This window comes from Micromys minutus (genome assembly GCF_963924665.1).
Source record: "Micromys minutus genome assembly, chromosome: 26".
NCBI lineage: Eukaryota > Metazoa > Chordata > Mammalia > Rodentia > Muridae > Micromys > Micromys minutus.
The window spans coordinates 9,869,954-9,885,486 of NC_137961.1; the positions used below are offsets into that span (position 1 = coordinate 9,869,954).

Consider the following 15,533-nt stretch of genomic DNA (forward strand, 5'->3'; position numbering starts at 1 on the left):
CCCTTTTGCTTTAAAAAAAGCAAACCAGTAATTGATTCCTTGTTTTTAAGGCTCTTTTTCTGAATCACAGGAATAAAGGAAAAGAGGTACTCTTAACATAACCAATGATAAAACATTGTGTTCAAGAGAATGCCCCCTTCATTTTCTAACCAACAGTGTGATCTGTTCATTGCTGGAGATGGCAGGGAGGTCACACCAGACTTAAAATAAACCTCTTCAGTATTTCATAATTAAGGTTATTGTCCGTTTGAATAGCCTGAAGGTTGTACTTCACCATGACAATTCTTCAACACAGCCTTGCAATCAAATAGCACTGTTCCCTTTAATAAATACAAAGGCAGCACAATGCCTGTTTAGTGATGGTGTTCATCTTAAATTAACATTCTTTAGACAGAGAGAGCCATGTTTGACATAAGATTGTAGCAAAATACATAAGTGAAAACAAATATTTTCCGTAATAACTTTGACTTCTGTGACATTTGAAATGGAGAAAGTAAGTCTGCCTGACCTTTGAGCCAGCAAAAAAAAAAAAAAAAAAAAAAAAAAAAAAAAAAAAAAAAAAAACAGGATGCCAATTGCCAAATTCACAGGGTTTTCAGCAGCAGAGAATGAGGCACGGCTTTGCAAAAAAAATTCGAGTATGCTGTGGCAATGGTGTCATACAAACCTCAAGAAAGCATTTATTCTACTTTCTGTCCTTTGAATTTGCCACATACAGGCCCCATGTCCAAACTTATCATTCCTGAAATGGCACATAGTGACTAAGACAAGAGTCATCCCTGACACCAGATAGTCCACTTTCTCCAGGGTCCCAAATAATGTCACCGGTAGTGAAACAATATTTGCATAAGGCTTTCTCAATGGCCATGAGACGCTTGCTCCTCCTTCCCACATGTAGCCCTTTAGAAAATAGCAGGATTTCAATTTCCTGTTCATTTCCAACCCAAAGATTCCCAAGACAGAAGATTCCCAAGAGCCATCACCTATGTTCCAGGCAAAACCAGTCCGAATATTGTAGCACGGCAGTTCATCTGTATTGCACAGTCAAAGCCAGCCATTTTCCTAGGCGTCTAGGTCTTATCTGATCCAGCCTATCTCCTACTCTAATCTCGTGTGAGTCATAGCAATACTGCATCGAATTCTCATCATTGAGAAAGATGCCTGTGGCCCTTCCACCAAAATGCTCATCAGGAAAGAAAATTGTGCCTCCTAGCAATATTAACATGGAACTTCTGGGACCAAACTGAATCCAAGGATTCTACTGACAACTCGTGCTTTTTACCTTAGGAGGTCTGTGGATAAGTCGGCACACCTTTAGACATTCAGTGGTTAAAGGCCACATTTATCACTTACTAATCATGTGCCTCAAATGTGTGATGAACTTGACTCAGAGTCAAGGACTAGACTATGTTTTTCACTTCCTTTTGTCAACTTAAGCCTGGGCAAAGGGGACTATCTTGGCATTTCATGTTTAAAATGTGTGGGGTAGGGAGAGAGAAGACAATGAAAGAGAAGGACAATTAGATAGGGATGAGAGAGAAAGAATTGAGATTGAGTGGGGGGAGTTATAGAAGAATGGAGGGCTATAAGGGATAGCTGTAAAAAAGTTGCATGAAACTAAACTGTCACAGAAATATGTTGAATATAGGCTTTCTAAAGGATGTTGGCAGCTTTCCCTAAGTCTGTATCTGACATTCCTCCTGAGAAAAGGAAACTAGTTGTTGTTTGCTTGTTGTTTGTGTTTTCGTTCTTGACAGAAAGAAGAAGGTATTTCTCTCACTGCATTATGAGAAAAAGTCAAACGGGTGGTATCTTGTCACCTGGCTGTCACATGCAATATGAAATAGCTTCCTTTGCTATGAAAAGCATGTCCTCCTGCCTACCCTGACTGCAAACAAAAGTAAGCCTCAGAACTAAGCAGAACGTGACATGCCCTGTAGGGTACAGTTAGCTGAAAAGTAAGTGTAAAAATGTGAAGGTGTGCAAAAAAAAAAAAAAAAAGAAAAGAAATCACTCTGTGCATGTGAGAAGTATTTGCCTTTAAATGTAAAAAGGAATCTGTTTTTAAGAATGTTAATTGAACTCCCATTTCTTTTTAAATTTGCATACTTAACTTGGACAACTTTTATGTTCCTCATTCGCCCTCCAATGAAACTCTTGAGAAAATGAATCTGTAGCTTCTCTAATGGCAAACATCTTAACCAGTGTCTCTGCAAAGCAGAATTGTGCTTTCCTTAGCTTAGTGTTCCAGAGAGTAGGAGGGGAGGAAAAGTGGGGGGTGACAGCCAGCTCATAGTGCACAACCCACCTGCCCATCACTGTGGGACACATACACACAGCATACACACAGCAGAGAGAGGAAGAGAACGATGCTTCATTCTCACTCATCAATACTGGGTTTAAGATCTTGGTGTTTCTACTTTGTTTCTAAGAAACTTGAACAAAAAAAAGAGAGAAGAGACCAGGATGCTGTTAAGTTATATCTGTGCAAACTCTGGGAATGGTTTCACTAGATGGAGAAGAAGTGTTGAGAAGTCTGATACAGTACAACAAAAAGTATGATGTGGCTACTACACTCAGTAGTTTGATTTAGAATTATCATCCTCGATTGTTATCAAGCTCTTTGATTGTTATCAAGTTAAGATTCCTCAGATGATGTTTAAGGTTGTTTCAAATAACATTGAACTGTACATGAAGCCACAGACTAGAAAAATACTTGGTATTGAGTCTCATACCACAGTTCCAGTCTTTCCTTCCTGAATCACACTTGAAAGCTGCCTCAAACACTTCACTGTATCACAGTCATGTTAGGAGCATATATTTTGCATCCGAATAGAATTTTACAAGAAGGTCAAATGTCAATTTGAGTGAGAGAAATATGTACTTTCTGAACTGACAACATGAGTTTGAAAGTTCAGTAAGCCAAGAATAGGGTCCGGCTATGTGGAGATAGCATGAACTTCCTGCTTACTGTGACCTTCATACATGACCTAATTTTTCCATGTTGATGGCTCTTTATAAGTCGGAGGAACTGGATTAGAGCATCTTCATCATGCTTCTGAGAAGACTGAAAATGAAACAAGTAAAGCATTTTTCCTATCTGTGTGTTAGGCAGAACATCCCTGGATTTCCAATGCTTGATCACGTGTGTTCATCTGGAAAGCTGAGTAGTGTAGCAAACTGTGGACTTTCTGCATCGATACAGTGCTCACAAGAGTCCCTGGAGTTCCCTATAGTGACTATTCTGTGCCAAATTGATGGATAGACACGGTCTAATAATTTTTTTTAAAATGTTAGCAAGTTTAACTTTGCTATACTGGGCCACAGTGAAACAACAGAAGGATGTAGGCAGTCTTTGTTATTTATACAGCTTGCTAAAAATTGTGTGCTAGACAGTAAATTGAGAAAAAGCTGCCCTATAAATTTAAATTAATCTTACATTAATTTTAATATTTAACACATCATCATGAATCAGTTTTCAAAAATCTGTAAGAAAATTACAGGAAAAATATATGTGTGTTAGAATTTTGTTGTTGTTATTTTTAATTAACCAAAACCATCCACTAAACCTAGTGGATTTTCTTTAGCATCTACGAGATGAGTCAAGTCTTAATTGATGGTGATGTATTGAATCCTCCGTATAATGTAAAACATCAAAAGAAACAGGGACTTTTGAGATTGCGCCCTAAAAGAATTTATGTTCAAATCCTGTCCATCTTGATTGATTTTCTGAGTCTAAAAAAAATCATTCTGCAGGTACTAGTTGATAATAAAAGACAAATTATGCAAAAGGAAGGACAATACTCACAGAAATCTGAATAGCAGAAAAAAAGAAAAACTTAAAAATCATTTATATATCAGTGTACATATAAGTAATTGTGATCAGACAACCAAAAGAAGTTTAATTTTAACTCAGCTTACATAGTGCATAGTATTGTTGTTTGTTATACTGTACGTATGTATGTGCACATGAGTACATGTGTGTTCATTTGAACTCTATACTTAAGATTTAAATTTTGATTATTGACTCAAGATTTAAACTTATTAGACATGAAGGAAATTGAAAGCCATTATAAGTATTGCTACTTTAATGTCAATGTGATGAGAAAGTAAAGACCAAATTCTAGAAATGTAACTCAAAGCAAAATCTTGTTGCACTAGCTCCTGTTTATCCATGGACAATGTCACTCACCTGTCCCAGGGAGTTCGGTGGCTACCCCAGAATCCTCAGGAAAGGTGCCTGCAGTGGATCACAGTTGGCATTCACAACAAAGCTTCTTCTTTATCTATTAGTTAGAAATCATTAAGGATTAAGAACATTTCCACATGCTATGTAATTATGGTAAAAGCTTCAGAGATCATAATTTCTATGACATGGACTTGAGCTAACTTATAGGGAGGAGTTTGGAACTTATGTGAATGGAACCATTTGTAAGAAGAACTGTGAGCATGCAGAACCCAGAAAAAGAATTCTGCATGGATTAAACCCGCACCTCAGTGCAAGGAGATACCACTGGTAGGGGGCCTGATACTAGAAAATCGGAAGACTCAAGATAGAAGGACAGAACTGGGAAATGCTTTGATGTTTTGAACACTGCACTGAAAATGTGAATGGCATGTTTGGAACACTTGGGTCCAGAGGGAGAAAATACACTATTATGCGTGCTTCTAAGAAACCTACATTAATTAATGTAAAGATATGTATACAAGACATCTATCTGAAGGTCATTTCATTCAAGGAAGTAGTGGGAGTGGATCATTCTGGATCAATAAAAGCAATCAGGTCTCTTTTCCAGGTGAAGCTTCCTACTCAATGACTCTAATTTGTAGCAAATTGACAATAAAATTAGATATAATAATAAAACTATCTTCACTGGAGGCACCAAGCCATGTTTCACTGAGAAAATACATTAAGTTTATTTAGGGTGGATGTATGAATATGACTATCTGGTTGTCTTATAAGTGCTGCAATACCTTATAAACTATAACTGTCCCTTAGATTAGACCTTATTTCTGATGTCTGCCTGCTCACTCCAAATATCTGCTTGAGTACTTAGGAAAAGTTTCAAGTGTAAAATGTCTAAACTTTAGGCCTTCATCTGCTAATCTGCTGATCTAAATGAACTCAGCAAATGGTAACACATTTTTCAGTATCTCAGAACAAACTTTAGAGACTCAACATGGTTTCTTCCCCAAGTTGCTATCCAGGGGTAAACAATACTTAGCATTTGGCTCAATACCACAATATTTTGGGGGGAGGCTATGCAACTGCTGCAAGTCTTTATGAAATAATGACCTTGTCCTTTCCCTGGCCTTTCAAATCCTGAAACTTCTTCATTGTGTTATGTGATGAAATTTTTCCTGAGGAGATGCTACACATATATCTACTCACATGTGGGAGCCCACAACAACCAACGTACCAGTTTGTCCAAACAAGAGTTTTACTGGGATTGTTTACAGGAAAATAGGTGAGGGCTTAGTTAAATAAGCAGCAGTGACTCAAAGGCAGCTATATCACCAAAGTTTGCCACAGCATGGGTAATAGCTCACAGAAGATGGGAACCTGGAGCGCACTGCAGATAGTTCAACAGATAGTTGTTCTAAGGGACTCTCAGCTATTATTGCTTATTCAGGCCAGAAAGGTCCTTGTGAATCTGCTCAGTTTCAGGAACTTCCTGGAGCTACTGTGAGCTGTTTACATTCCTGCTTAAGCACTTTCCCATCTGGAAGGAGTATTTCAATCTTAGAAGAAAGTGTTTCAGCACAACCTGTTTCTGGGTTTCAAAGGGAAAAGGCTTGCTTTTTCTAACTCGTTAGATTTCAACAAAGACTCAGTTTTTTGGGTTGAATTTTCCCCAGCCTCATATCTTAACCAGCAAGTACCTTGACACTCCTTGCTTTATGTCTGTTTCTGGCTTATTTCATTCTTGGCACTTAGCAACTTGTTTTAACTGGTCTATTGCTTGTTTTAGCCCTAACATGCAAAATCATTTCTTGTGCAACTACCTGCCTTTAGTCCAAGATTAAAAAGAATGCTAATCTTCAAGTATATGTTAAATAAGTGTTTACTAAAAGAATAAATAATTTAAAAACTTGAACATTTTTTTAAAGACACAATCTGAGAAGGGGGTGGAAATCTCTATAGTTATTACCTTGATAAGTAACCATCAAGGCTTGGGTTTCCCAAAAAGGCTCTGGAAATTAGATTGTTTAGATAAGGATCATCTAATCTCAGCTGTTTAACATGTTTCTTTTCACAATCCATTTGTCAAATTCATATAGCCATTTTTAGTCTGACAGCTTTCCCTGGAGTATAACAGCAGTTGAGAACACCAGTGATGTACGAATAAGACAGGAAAATAACTAGAATTAATCTCTGCCATGTTATATGGAGCTATTTCCAGGAATACTTCAGGTATAGGGCAAGGTGGCTAAAAGTAGGTACATGAGTGTGTGCTTTCTTCCTGATAAACTGACATTACCACCTCATAAACCTGAGCCTTGGAATATTTTAGCAAGTCTGGTGGTTAGGCAAAAGAAGAAAACTATGGTAAATTCTAGACTAAGTCATCTAACAAGCGCTTAGAGCAGAAAGAACCTTCTTATTCTTCTTCCTTCTGAGTCTTACTACCCAGGGGATGGCTGATGACCTCTAAGGGAATGAGCTCACAAGATATTAGGAGGAAACACTGTACTCACAAGACATCCCTTCTGGTCAGAAGCAATTATTTCAAACCCATTCTGTCCAGACTCAAGAGCCTTTAGTCATTGTCTTTCAGTACCACTGTATTTACATTCTAAATTCGGCCATGATTTTGCAGAGAAAGCATTTTCATTTCTTCTCCTCCAATGGAGAAATGAATGTATACTTACCAAAATTCTAATTGAGTTTTAATGAAAGTAAAAATAATCTTTTTTAAAAAGCCATGGCCTTTGGACTTAAATATCTTGAACCATTAAGACAAGATCTGGCAAATTAAACAAGGTATGGACAAAGATGCCCTAAAATTCCAAGCATTTGCAAGTTGGCACGTTCCCTGCGAAATCATCCCTATAATATCCACCTTCTAGTAGACAGTTGATACAAGGACCCAGGGATACTAAAACTATAGAAACCCAAGCTTTACCCCACCTCTCTTCCCTACTTCACCAATGGTAGACATGATGATTTTCAGTTCTATTTTAAGATGATACATGCCAGAGACCTGTTAAAAGCAAATGCTCAACAGCTGTTTAAAAAGTATTTTAATTTTTTAAAGAATAATGCACTATATATGCTTTCACACACATACAGAGAGAGAGAAAGATATAAAGAGGGACAGAGAGTAAGAAAGGGAAAGTCTTTTTACTGCTTATCATAACATCTATCAAACCGGGCTTAGGTAAAGGTTCTGATTCTATCACGAATAAATACTGTTAGCTACCTTCCAGAAATAAAGCTAAGTATTTATGCCAATGATCACAATCACTAGAGGGCTTGAAGTACAGCAGCTTCCGTGCCAGAACATCAAACACCAGTCACTGCTGTATTTGTTTCAGAACTTTCATTTCTGTTTTAATACACATTTTTTATTAAAATATTACCCAGAAGTGCTTTAGAAAGGAAAGAGTAACTTTGGAATAGACGTGGTTGCACACAATCACAACCACAGCACGTAAGAAGCAAAGATAGGAAAACTTTAAATTTGAGGCCAGCCTGGGCTACATAACAGGAACTTGTCTCAAGAATCATTAAAGAACTGTTTTTTATTATTATGTGTGGTTCTAGATCTTTCCACATTATGGGATTTCTTATGGTATCTCAGCTGTGTTTTCCATTCTATTCCTGACATTGTAACCATACTGCCAATTACCAGAAAAATTGCTTAGCAGAGAAAAATATTATTTTACTGGTAGGTTTGGGAAACTCAGGAAAGAAACTATTTTTAAGCTGATATCTTTATACCTGATATAAAACAAAACAAAAATGTTTCACAGATTAATTGAATTTTCATAAAATACATTTGAAATCAGTAAGAAGAGTTCCTATAAAATACAAAATGTCTGCATTGTACAAGGACAAGGACACAGACCATGAAACATAGCTATTATTAGATTCCTGGTTTTCTTTGAGACGCAAATTAAGTCTGATTATTTTCTGTCTGGTGGGAGAAAAAATAGACTGAAATACAGCCTCATGGTTGGCCAAATGTAGAGAGTTCCAAACCTTGGGTCTTTGGGGAGGCAATGTAGGCCTCTCAGGGAGAAAATGTAGGTACTTCAAGGAAGAAATGGTTGTCAAGTTTAAGTATCTCCAGGAAGATTCAGAATCTGTTTTCTTGTGTTTCCTTCTGCGAATATTTGCAGCATGTCCTCTTGGAAGGACAGTACAAACAGCTAATTATTTTGGGGAGAGGTTTTGTGCTGCTGATGAGAGGGAGAGCAGCCAGACACTGTGACAATGACAACAGGGAATGGGATAGTGTCAGGAACTCCAGCGTGGGTCACAGATCTCTCTGGTCCTGTGGAAGTGAGAAGAAGAGTCCCATCTGTCCTCATAGGCATGTGATCCTAATGTTGGTGTCAAATGGTAGGTCAAATCATTCCATTTTTTTCCTCGTCCAACAAATGCACAACTTTTCTGTTTGGATAATTAATGGGAAATAGAACCAGTTGGCAAATTTCTAGCATAGAAATGCAGGGCAGACATTTATATCAAGTTCACTCTTTTGCAACATGAAACAAACACCAGCATTAAACAAAGTGATGACTGGTTATTTTCAGGACAATAGTGGGACAGAGCTTTGCTATGTTGCCCAGGCTGGTCTTGAACTCCAGGCCCCAGGGATTATCCCTTTAGCTTCCTAAGTGACTGGAACTATAGGGATGCATCACTATATATAAGATGTAACCGTGGTTCTCCACATAACCAATGGAGAACTTACTGTCATAGCAAATAATACTCATAGTCATACTTCATAGACATACCATAGAGGCCTCATAGTCATACCTCTACTTATAAAGCTTTGTAGCCAAGCAACAGAGGAAAATAACATTTTCTCAGGTCATTGTTTATTGATGATGTCTCTCTAAAGCTTTTCTGCCAAATTTGACTTTGTTTTGCAGACAGTAAAAAGAGCAGCTGCTAACTAACAGCTAAATTGCTTCATGTGCCACAAGTTAATAAAACATAATTCAGTATTATAATGCGTATATATATATATATATATATATATATATATATATATATATAATATCTTCAGACTTATTCCTGTTTAAGCCATGGATATAGCAGAAGCTAATAGAACACTTGATCAGAACTCTATGCAAGCTACCTGAAACACTATATACATATGTATACACACACACACACATACACACACACATATACATATATATTCAATCTCTTTCAACTTTAAGTGAAACACATATTATCCATGTAATGCTTCACAAGCCAAATGCTTGAAACAACTTACACTGTTCCCAATTTATTATATTTGCTATATTATATTTCAGTGTGAAATTTATGACTTGAGCCTAAGTTACATTTATTTTCCCAGAATTGGGGATTGAAATTTGTGTGCGCTAAGTAATCTCTCCACCACGGAGTTGTAGCCAAACTTTCATTTTTAAATTGTGTTTTTGAGAAAGGATCTAGCTAAGTTGTCCGTGGTGCTTTGAATTTTGTCTGTGGGAGATAAACTTGAGATGCTACTGCCTCAGTCTCCTGAGAAGAGTAGTAAAGGCTTGGGGCTTTCATACCTAAAATACAAAAGAAGAACAACTGTGAAGCAGCCTCTCATCTATCCTGCACAGTAATTTTAAAGGCGATATCATCTTTCCTAACCTCATGTATAAAAACTCCAGATCAGAAGCCATAACACCTAGTGTCAAAGAAGAATAAACTCTTGTCCAGTGACATCATGTTAATGCTGATATACAAAGCCTATTTTTCCAAAGACTGGACATTATCCATCTTTCTCTTACCCAATAAATATATAGTTACATTGTATCTGCAGCATCTCAGTTTTCCGGATTCATGGTTAATTGTAATAATGGTAACTACTAAAGATGATAGATTGAATAAGTAAACAGGTGACAGATAGGTAGATGACAAGTAGAGAGAGACAGATGAATGACTGGATAGATAGCTGATAGATGTTTATATGTGACACTGAAAAAAAGGTAGAAGATAGAAAGAGAGCTATGGCTGTCCACTGGTTTTGCAACGCCTGAGATAAGGTGGCCCTTCCATAAGTCAGATAGTGAGTATCAGATAATAAGAGAAAATCCAAAGTTTAAGTTATCTTTGTTACTTCCTATTTGACTCCTGAAATAAGCAGGCCTATTTCAAAGGATATTTGACATCACTTGCTGCTCCATAGACAACTTATGCATATAATTCCATCTTAGTTTCAATGATTTCAGCATCTTTTTAAAAAATTACACAATTAAAGTTTTGGCTGAGAAAATATGTCTTCCTTTCAGATCCCTAGAACTAGAATCATGATCCTGGGTCTATCTAGGTATAGAATTCTTCACCTTAACATCTATTTTCTATTAACAAAATTTTCTATTAACAAAAGCATGGAGAAGACAGGGAGAATGTAGTGAATTCTGTGTGTTTTATATGTGGTAAATTCCAGGATTACTAAGGTCAGATGAACACAGATAAAATATTGAAGGTCTTGGCATTGGAATACCTGAAATCTTGATCCAAGCTCCATTATCAGTCCTGTAGCCCTGACAAAGGAGCTCTAAATCCTGCTAGCTTATTCAGTCTAGGATTCTAGGTTACAGTGGAGTAAAACATGAAGTAGGGATTGTTACAATTTAGTTAATATGGCCCATACTAGAAGCCAAACTGAAGATTAGCACTTTAAAAAGTCACATGTCAGTACTGAAAATGATCTAAGGGGAAATCATAGAGTCATGAATACAGGGGAAACAGGCATATGCAAATGATAAACCTAGGGAGGAATGGAATGGATTTAATCAAGAGCGGATCAAAAATGAAAGAGAAGAAAATCACATCTGAATGTGTTTACACCTTTTTCTTGATGTTACATTACATGCTAAACAGTACAGATGGCTCCTGTTTCTTCCTGTTCAGTTTGGATTATGAGTAATATAGAAATTATGTCCACATACAAGAGGATGTGCATAGACTTTCTGTAAGGGACTTGAGCATCTCAAGATTTGAGTATCACAAATGAGTCCTGGAAACAGTCCCCTAACTCTACAGTGGATTAATGAACTGTGATTCTAGCCATACTCTGTTGAGCATTTGAGCTTTAATCCCCCTTGTTCTTTAGATAATATCATGCTGTGTATAATACAGCACATTTTTAGTAGAGTGCTTGTGCATGTCCTTAGCCTGTAGCTATTGCTAAGATAAAGCACACAAGTGAATCCCTAGCTTGGTACTTCACACAACCTCCTCTACTCCTCCCTCAGAGTGGCAAGACCTTTGGGCTACAGTAGACAAGATCTTATTAGGGGATTTTTTCTCATTTCATTTGTTGTTGGCTATGATATATCAAGTAGTCTATTGTAATAATTTATGCACTGTAAAACTTCCTATCTGGAGTGAAATTTGGAACCCACCACAGTGAATAGGAGCACAAAGGATATTATCATTTCATTTAATTAATATATTATTCAAAATAAATTAATTTAAACAAATAATAAATGAAGTAAATAATTAGTAAGACATAGTTTAATATAATGAATGTGGTTAATTTAAATTTAATATAACTTAATGTAATTGTAACAATTTAAGTTAACAAATCACTGGACAGGTACTGTATACTTTAGTGCTGTATACTTAAAACATACTTAAATATATAAAGAAAAGGTACTCACAAAGACAGATAGGAAACTGGAAGTTGCCCAAGGCCAAGGGCAGTGGAGGTAGGAGTCAGAGTCAGGAACTATTTGTAAATCACCACAGGGACTTACTTTGGTTTTGTACTTATGTCAGAGAGCTGTTCAAATAAAACATTTGAGGTGCTAAATTTGGTGTTATTTATTCTAGCACATTCAAATCCCAAGACATGATAGCTTTGCTCATTCTCCTCGCTTTTTAAATGTTAGGATTCCATATGTGTGTTGCTGGGAGGTTTCGTTTCATGTTTCATACATGTGAAACTCTAATGCACCAAAACGCTTGTTTTCTTCTTCCAGGAGAATCCTATCAATAGTATTAGCTTTACTGTGAGGTCGTGGTGCTAGGGAAGTAATTGTTTCTTGTGCTGGTCCTTGAGAGCCACAGACCAGAGAGATATTTGTAGCCTTTAAATCTGAGGCAGCAAAATGTCAAGAATATACATGATTTCCTCCCAGTGGGAACCAGAAATAAAGTAGTCTGGGGAGTCCACTGGAAGTTCAAAGACAATTGCAGTTGTTCCTTAATTGAGTTCTTCCAAATGCAAATGGTGCTGATGAAGACTTTAGGGTATGCCCCACCTTGGATAACATCCCACTATGAATATTACCAGCATCTTATTTGGCCTGGGCTCCTTCAATAGTTCAAGCCATTGCCTCTGCTTCTGCCTTTACCCACCTGACTTCTGTTTCCCAAGCAATGAACAATTATAAAATCTGTGTCAGATTCCTTTCTTTTCTATCTGAAACACTCCAGCAGGTTTACATTTACCTAGGGGAAAATACAAAAAGGCTAGTTGCTTCATGTGTTCTGTATGAATCCACTGAATAAGTAAATGTATATAAATTAACTGAAGGGAGAAAAGGGCACAGACGTTTGACATTTTCCTCTCTGGAAATTCATATTCTGAAATACAATAGGGACATAGCGAATCACCACAAAAGATTGTTTTTCCTCCGGTCAAAATATGAACAAAAACAATGGGGATGAACAGTAAAATAGTCATGTATCCATAGGTGGGAAGAGAAGACAGGGATTGGGGTAGGAAGTGTTATTTTAACATTTCAGGATGACAGGAAACATGGAAAGGCATAGCATTCCAGAGGAAGAGAGTCACAAGAACTAAAGTCTAGAGGTGTTGATTCACATCCAAGGAAGAGTGCCACAGGGCAGACTCTAGAAGTGAGCATGGATCTCTCATAAACACTGCAGAACAGGAGCGCAGGACTGAGAGCACAAAGATGGGAAAAAACTAACAAGACATGGGGAAGGACAGAGCCCATTACCCCTACAGATTTTATGTTTCTGACTAGCAGAGAGCCAAGGATTTTAGCGTGCTGGCAAGACCCTACTCAATTCTCTGAGGGTCAGCTCAAACGCAGTATTGAAAGCAGCTCATGGGTTTGGGGGAAGGGGATAACATCTGAAATGTAAAGGCAGAGAATAGCCAATAAAATAAATAAATTCATTAAACACACACACACACACAAAGAAAGAAATCTTTATGACAGGCATAAATGGTTCATTAGCCTAATTATCTTTCATTTCATAAGTTTATTATTATTAAATAATGGCAAAGCATTTTAAAGGCACTAGAAAATTATAAGCACATAACTGTTAGGACCACAGATGTGCTCTGTGATCTCAGTCATCTTGTGTCCACAGTAGGGTACACACAAGATCTGACATGAAAGGATGGAGATGAATTTGAAAGAGAAAAAAACCCTTCCCGACCCCGTGTTCACAAAATTCCATCTACTACGTCTTCACATTGCAACGGGATGCCTGTAAAGGGCTCTTACAGAGCCCGTAATCTCCCAAACAGAGCAAGTGAGGCTGCGGGTGCTTATAAAGGCACATCCCTTTGAGCTGCAATAGTGACCAAGTTCCTTGTTCTGTATGCATGCCTACCCACGCAAAAGGAAAAGGATTTTGGAGTTTGAATTTCAAGTTGTCACTCATCTTTCCCTTGCGCCTTTGCTTCCTTTCAGGTACTTGCACACAATATACTTAGGTATCCGGAGCCGGCAGAGTGGAGAGAGTAGCAGGTGGAGGTTTTACTGGAAGATGGTGTATGAGTATGCAGACGTGAGCATGCTGCATCTGCTAGCCACGTTCCTGGAGAGTGCGCCACAACTGGTCCTGCAGCTCTGCATTATCGTACAGACTCACAGCTTGCAGGCCCTCCAAGGTAAGGGCTTGCCATTTGGTTTCTGAATTAGGGGAGAGATGGGCTACTTTCATCACATTCCAAAGATGCCTGGAGTCCTTCTTTGGCATCTTAAGCTTTTTGTATGTCTGCCGGTTTGGACATGGTTTGTGAATTGTGCATGATATTTTTCTTCACCATTGCCTTTCATGGTTAACTAATAGAAAGACCATCCCTTTGCCCTCCTGCTGTCTTCTTAGCAGAGGAAAATGTAATTTACAATTTTGTAGCTGCTCCCTATGGGCATAGAGTTAAAACCTTCTGGTTTCCATGGTAGAATAATTTACAAAAACTACAAAGACAAAACTAGCTATTATTTTCTGTCATGTATACACACACACACAAACACACACACATATACACACACACACACACACACACACACACATATTCCATATCATTGCTTTTGACATTAAGAAACACAAAGGGAAAGATGAAAAGGAAACGTTATAATAATTCATTTTTAAAATCACATGAAAAATGTTATGAATATTTAACAATAGTTATTTCTGTACTATAGACTTCATGGCAGGTATATAGTCACCTGGTTAATATTGTGTGGTTTTGCTTGGTCATGTGGTCAAAGAGGAGACTGTTGGATTTATAATAAACTGAATGGATATTTCCTTAGGCACTGGTGCTCAGATCTGTCCTAGAACAAGGTATGAGGAGGATAAATGGCTCCTGTAGATAGATGGATGAATAAGTTGGTGTAAGTATTATGGGCAAGGGACATATCTAACTAATGTGTTTCCTGATGTAGTTGTCAATCCTATTACCAGGTAGATAATGCTCCATGGATAGCACAGTACAATGTGGATGCTATTTTCTCCTCAGCAGAGCTGCTTGAGCCCTTCTGAGTTACAATACTATTACCATGCTCTGTCGTGCTCCAGATAGAGACTTGATCTGAATGGTGTTTGGAATGTCTGGTGTCTCTGTAGCTGTTATGGAAAGATTATGTTTAATTAGGCTGAGTGCTTTCATTTAGAGATAGAGGGCAGGGTAAATATGACATGAAAAGAAATACAGAAGGTACTCTGGAGATGAAAACACCTACTGTCCTTATCAGTTTATTCTGAGCCAACTGTAAGTGATTAAAGCTTGGAAACAGAGACTCTGTTATAAATGCATGTTACCCCATGGGAAAGTTCACTGTGTTTTTATTTATTTATAGTTGTCAATGGATTTTTTTTAAAACAGAAGCAAATGTAGACTGCTCTCCAGTTCACTGTGTAGCGGACAGAGGCTGGACTTGAATTCTTTATCTTCCTGCCTCCACATCCCAGGTGTGGAATTACAGACATCTTCCATCATGACCAGCTTCATGTGAACTTTTACAGTCACAGAAAAGAAACTACATGAACTAGTACATACAAGACACATACTGAGGTCACCTGACAGGCGAGCTGTAGACAGGCAGGGTATTTGAATTTTGTCCTTGTCAGAGTCTCAGTT

The 15,533-nt window shown here is 37.6% G+C and overlaps 1 protein-coding gene across 1 annotated transcript in view; it reads left to right on the forward strand.

Annotated features, from left to right (window-relative positions):
* XKR4 (XK related 4) overlaps window positions 1–15,533 on the forward strand; it is a gene marked incomplete at both ends in the record, with an annotated part of 328,847 nt that overhangs the window by 184,992 nt on the left and 128,322 nt on the right. Inside the window, one exon of the mRNA XM_080938735.1 lies at window positions 13,858–14,057. Coding sequence (XP_080794861.1) covers window positions 13,858–14,057 — 200 coding nt within the window. The remainder of the gene's footprint in view (window positions 1–13,857; window positions 14,058–15,533) is intronic.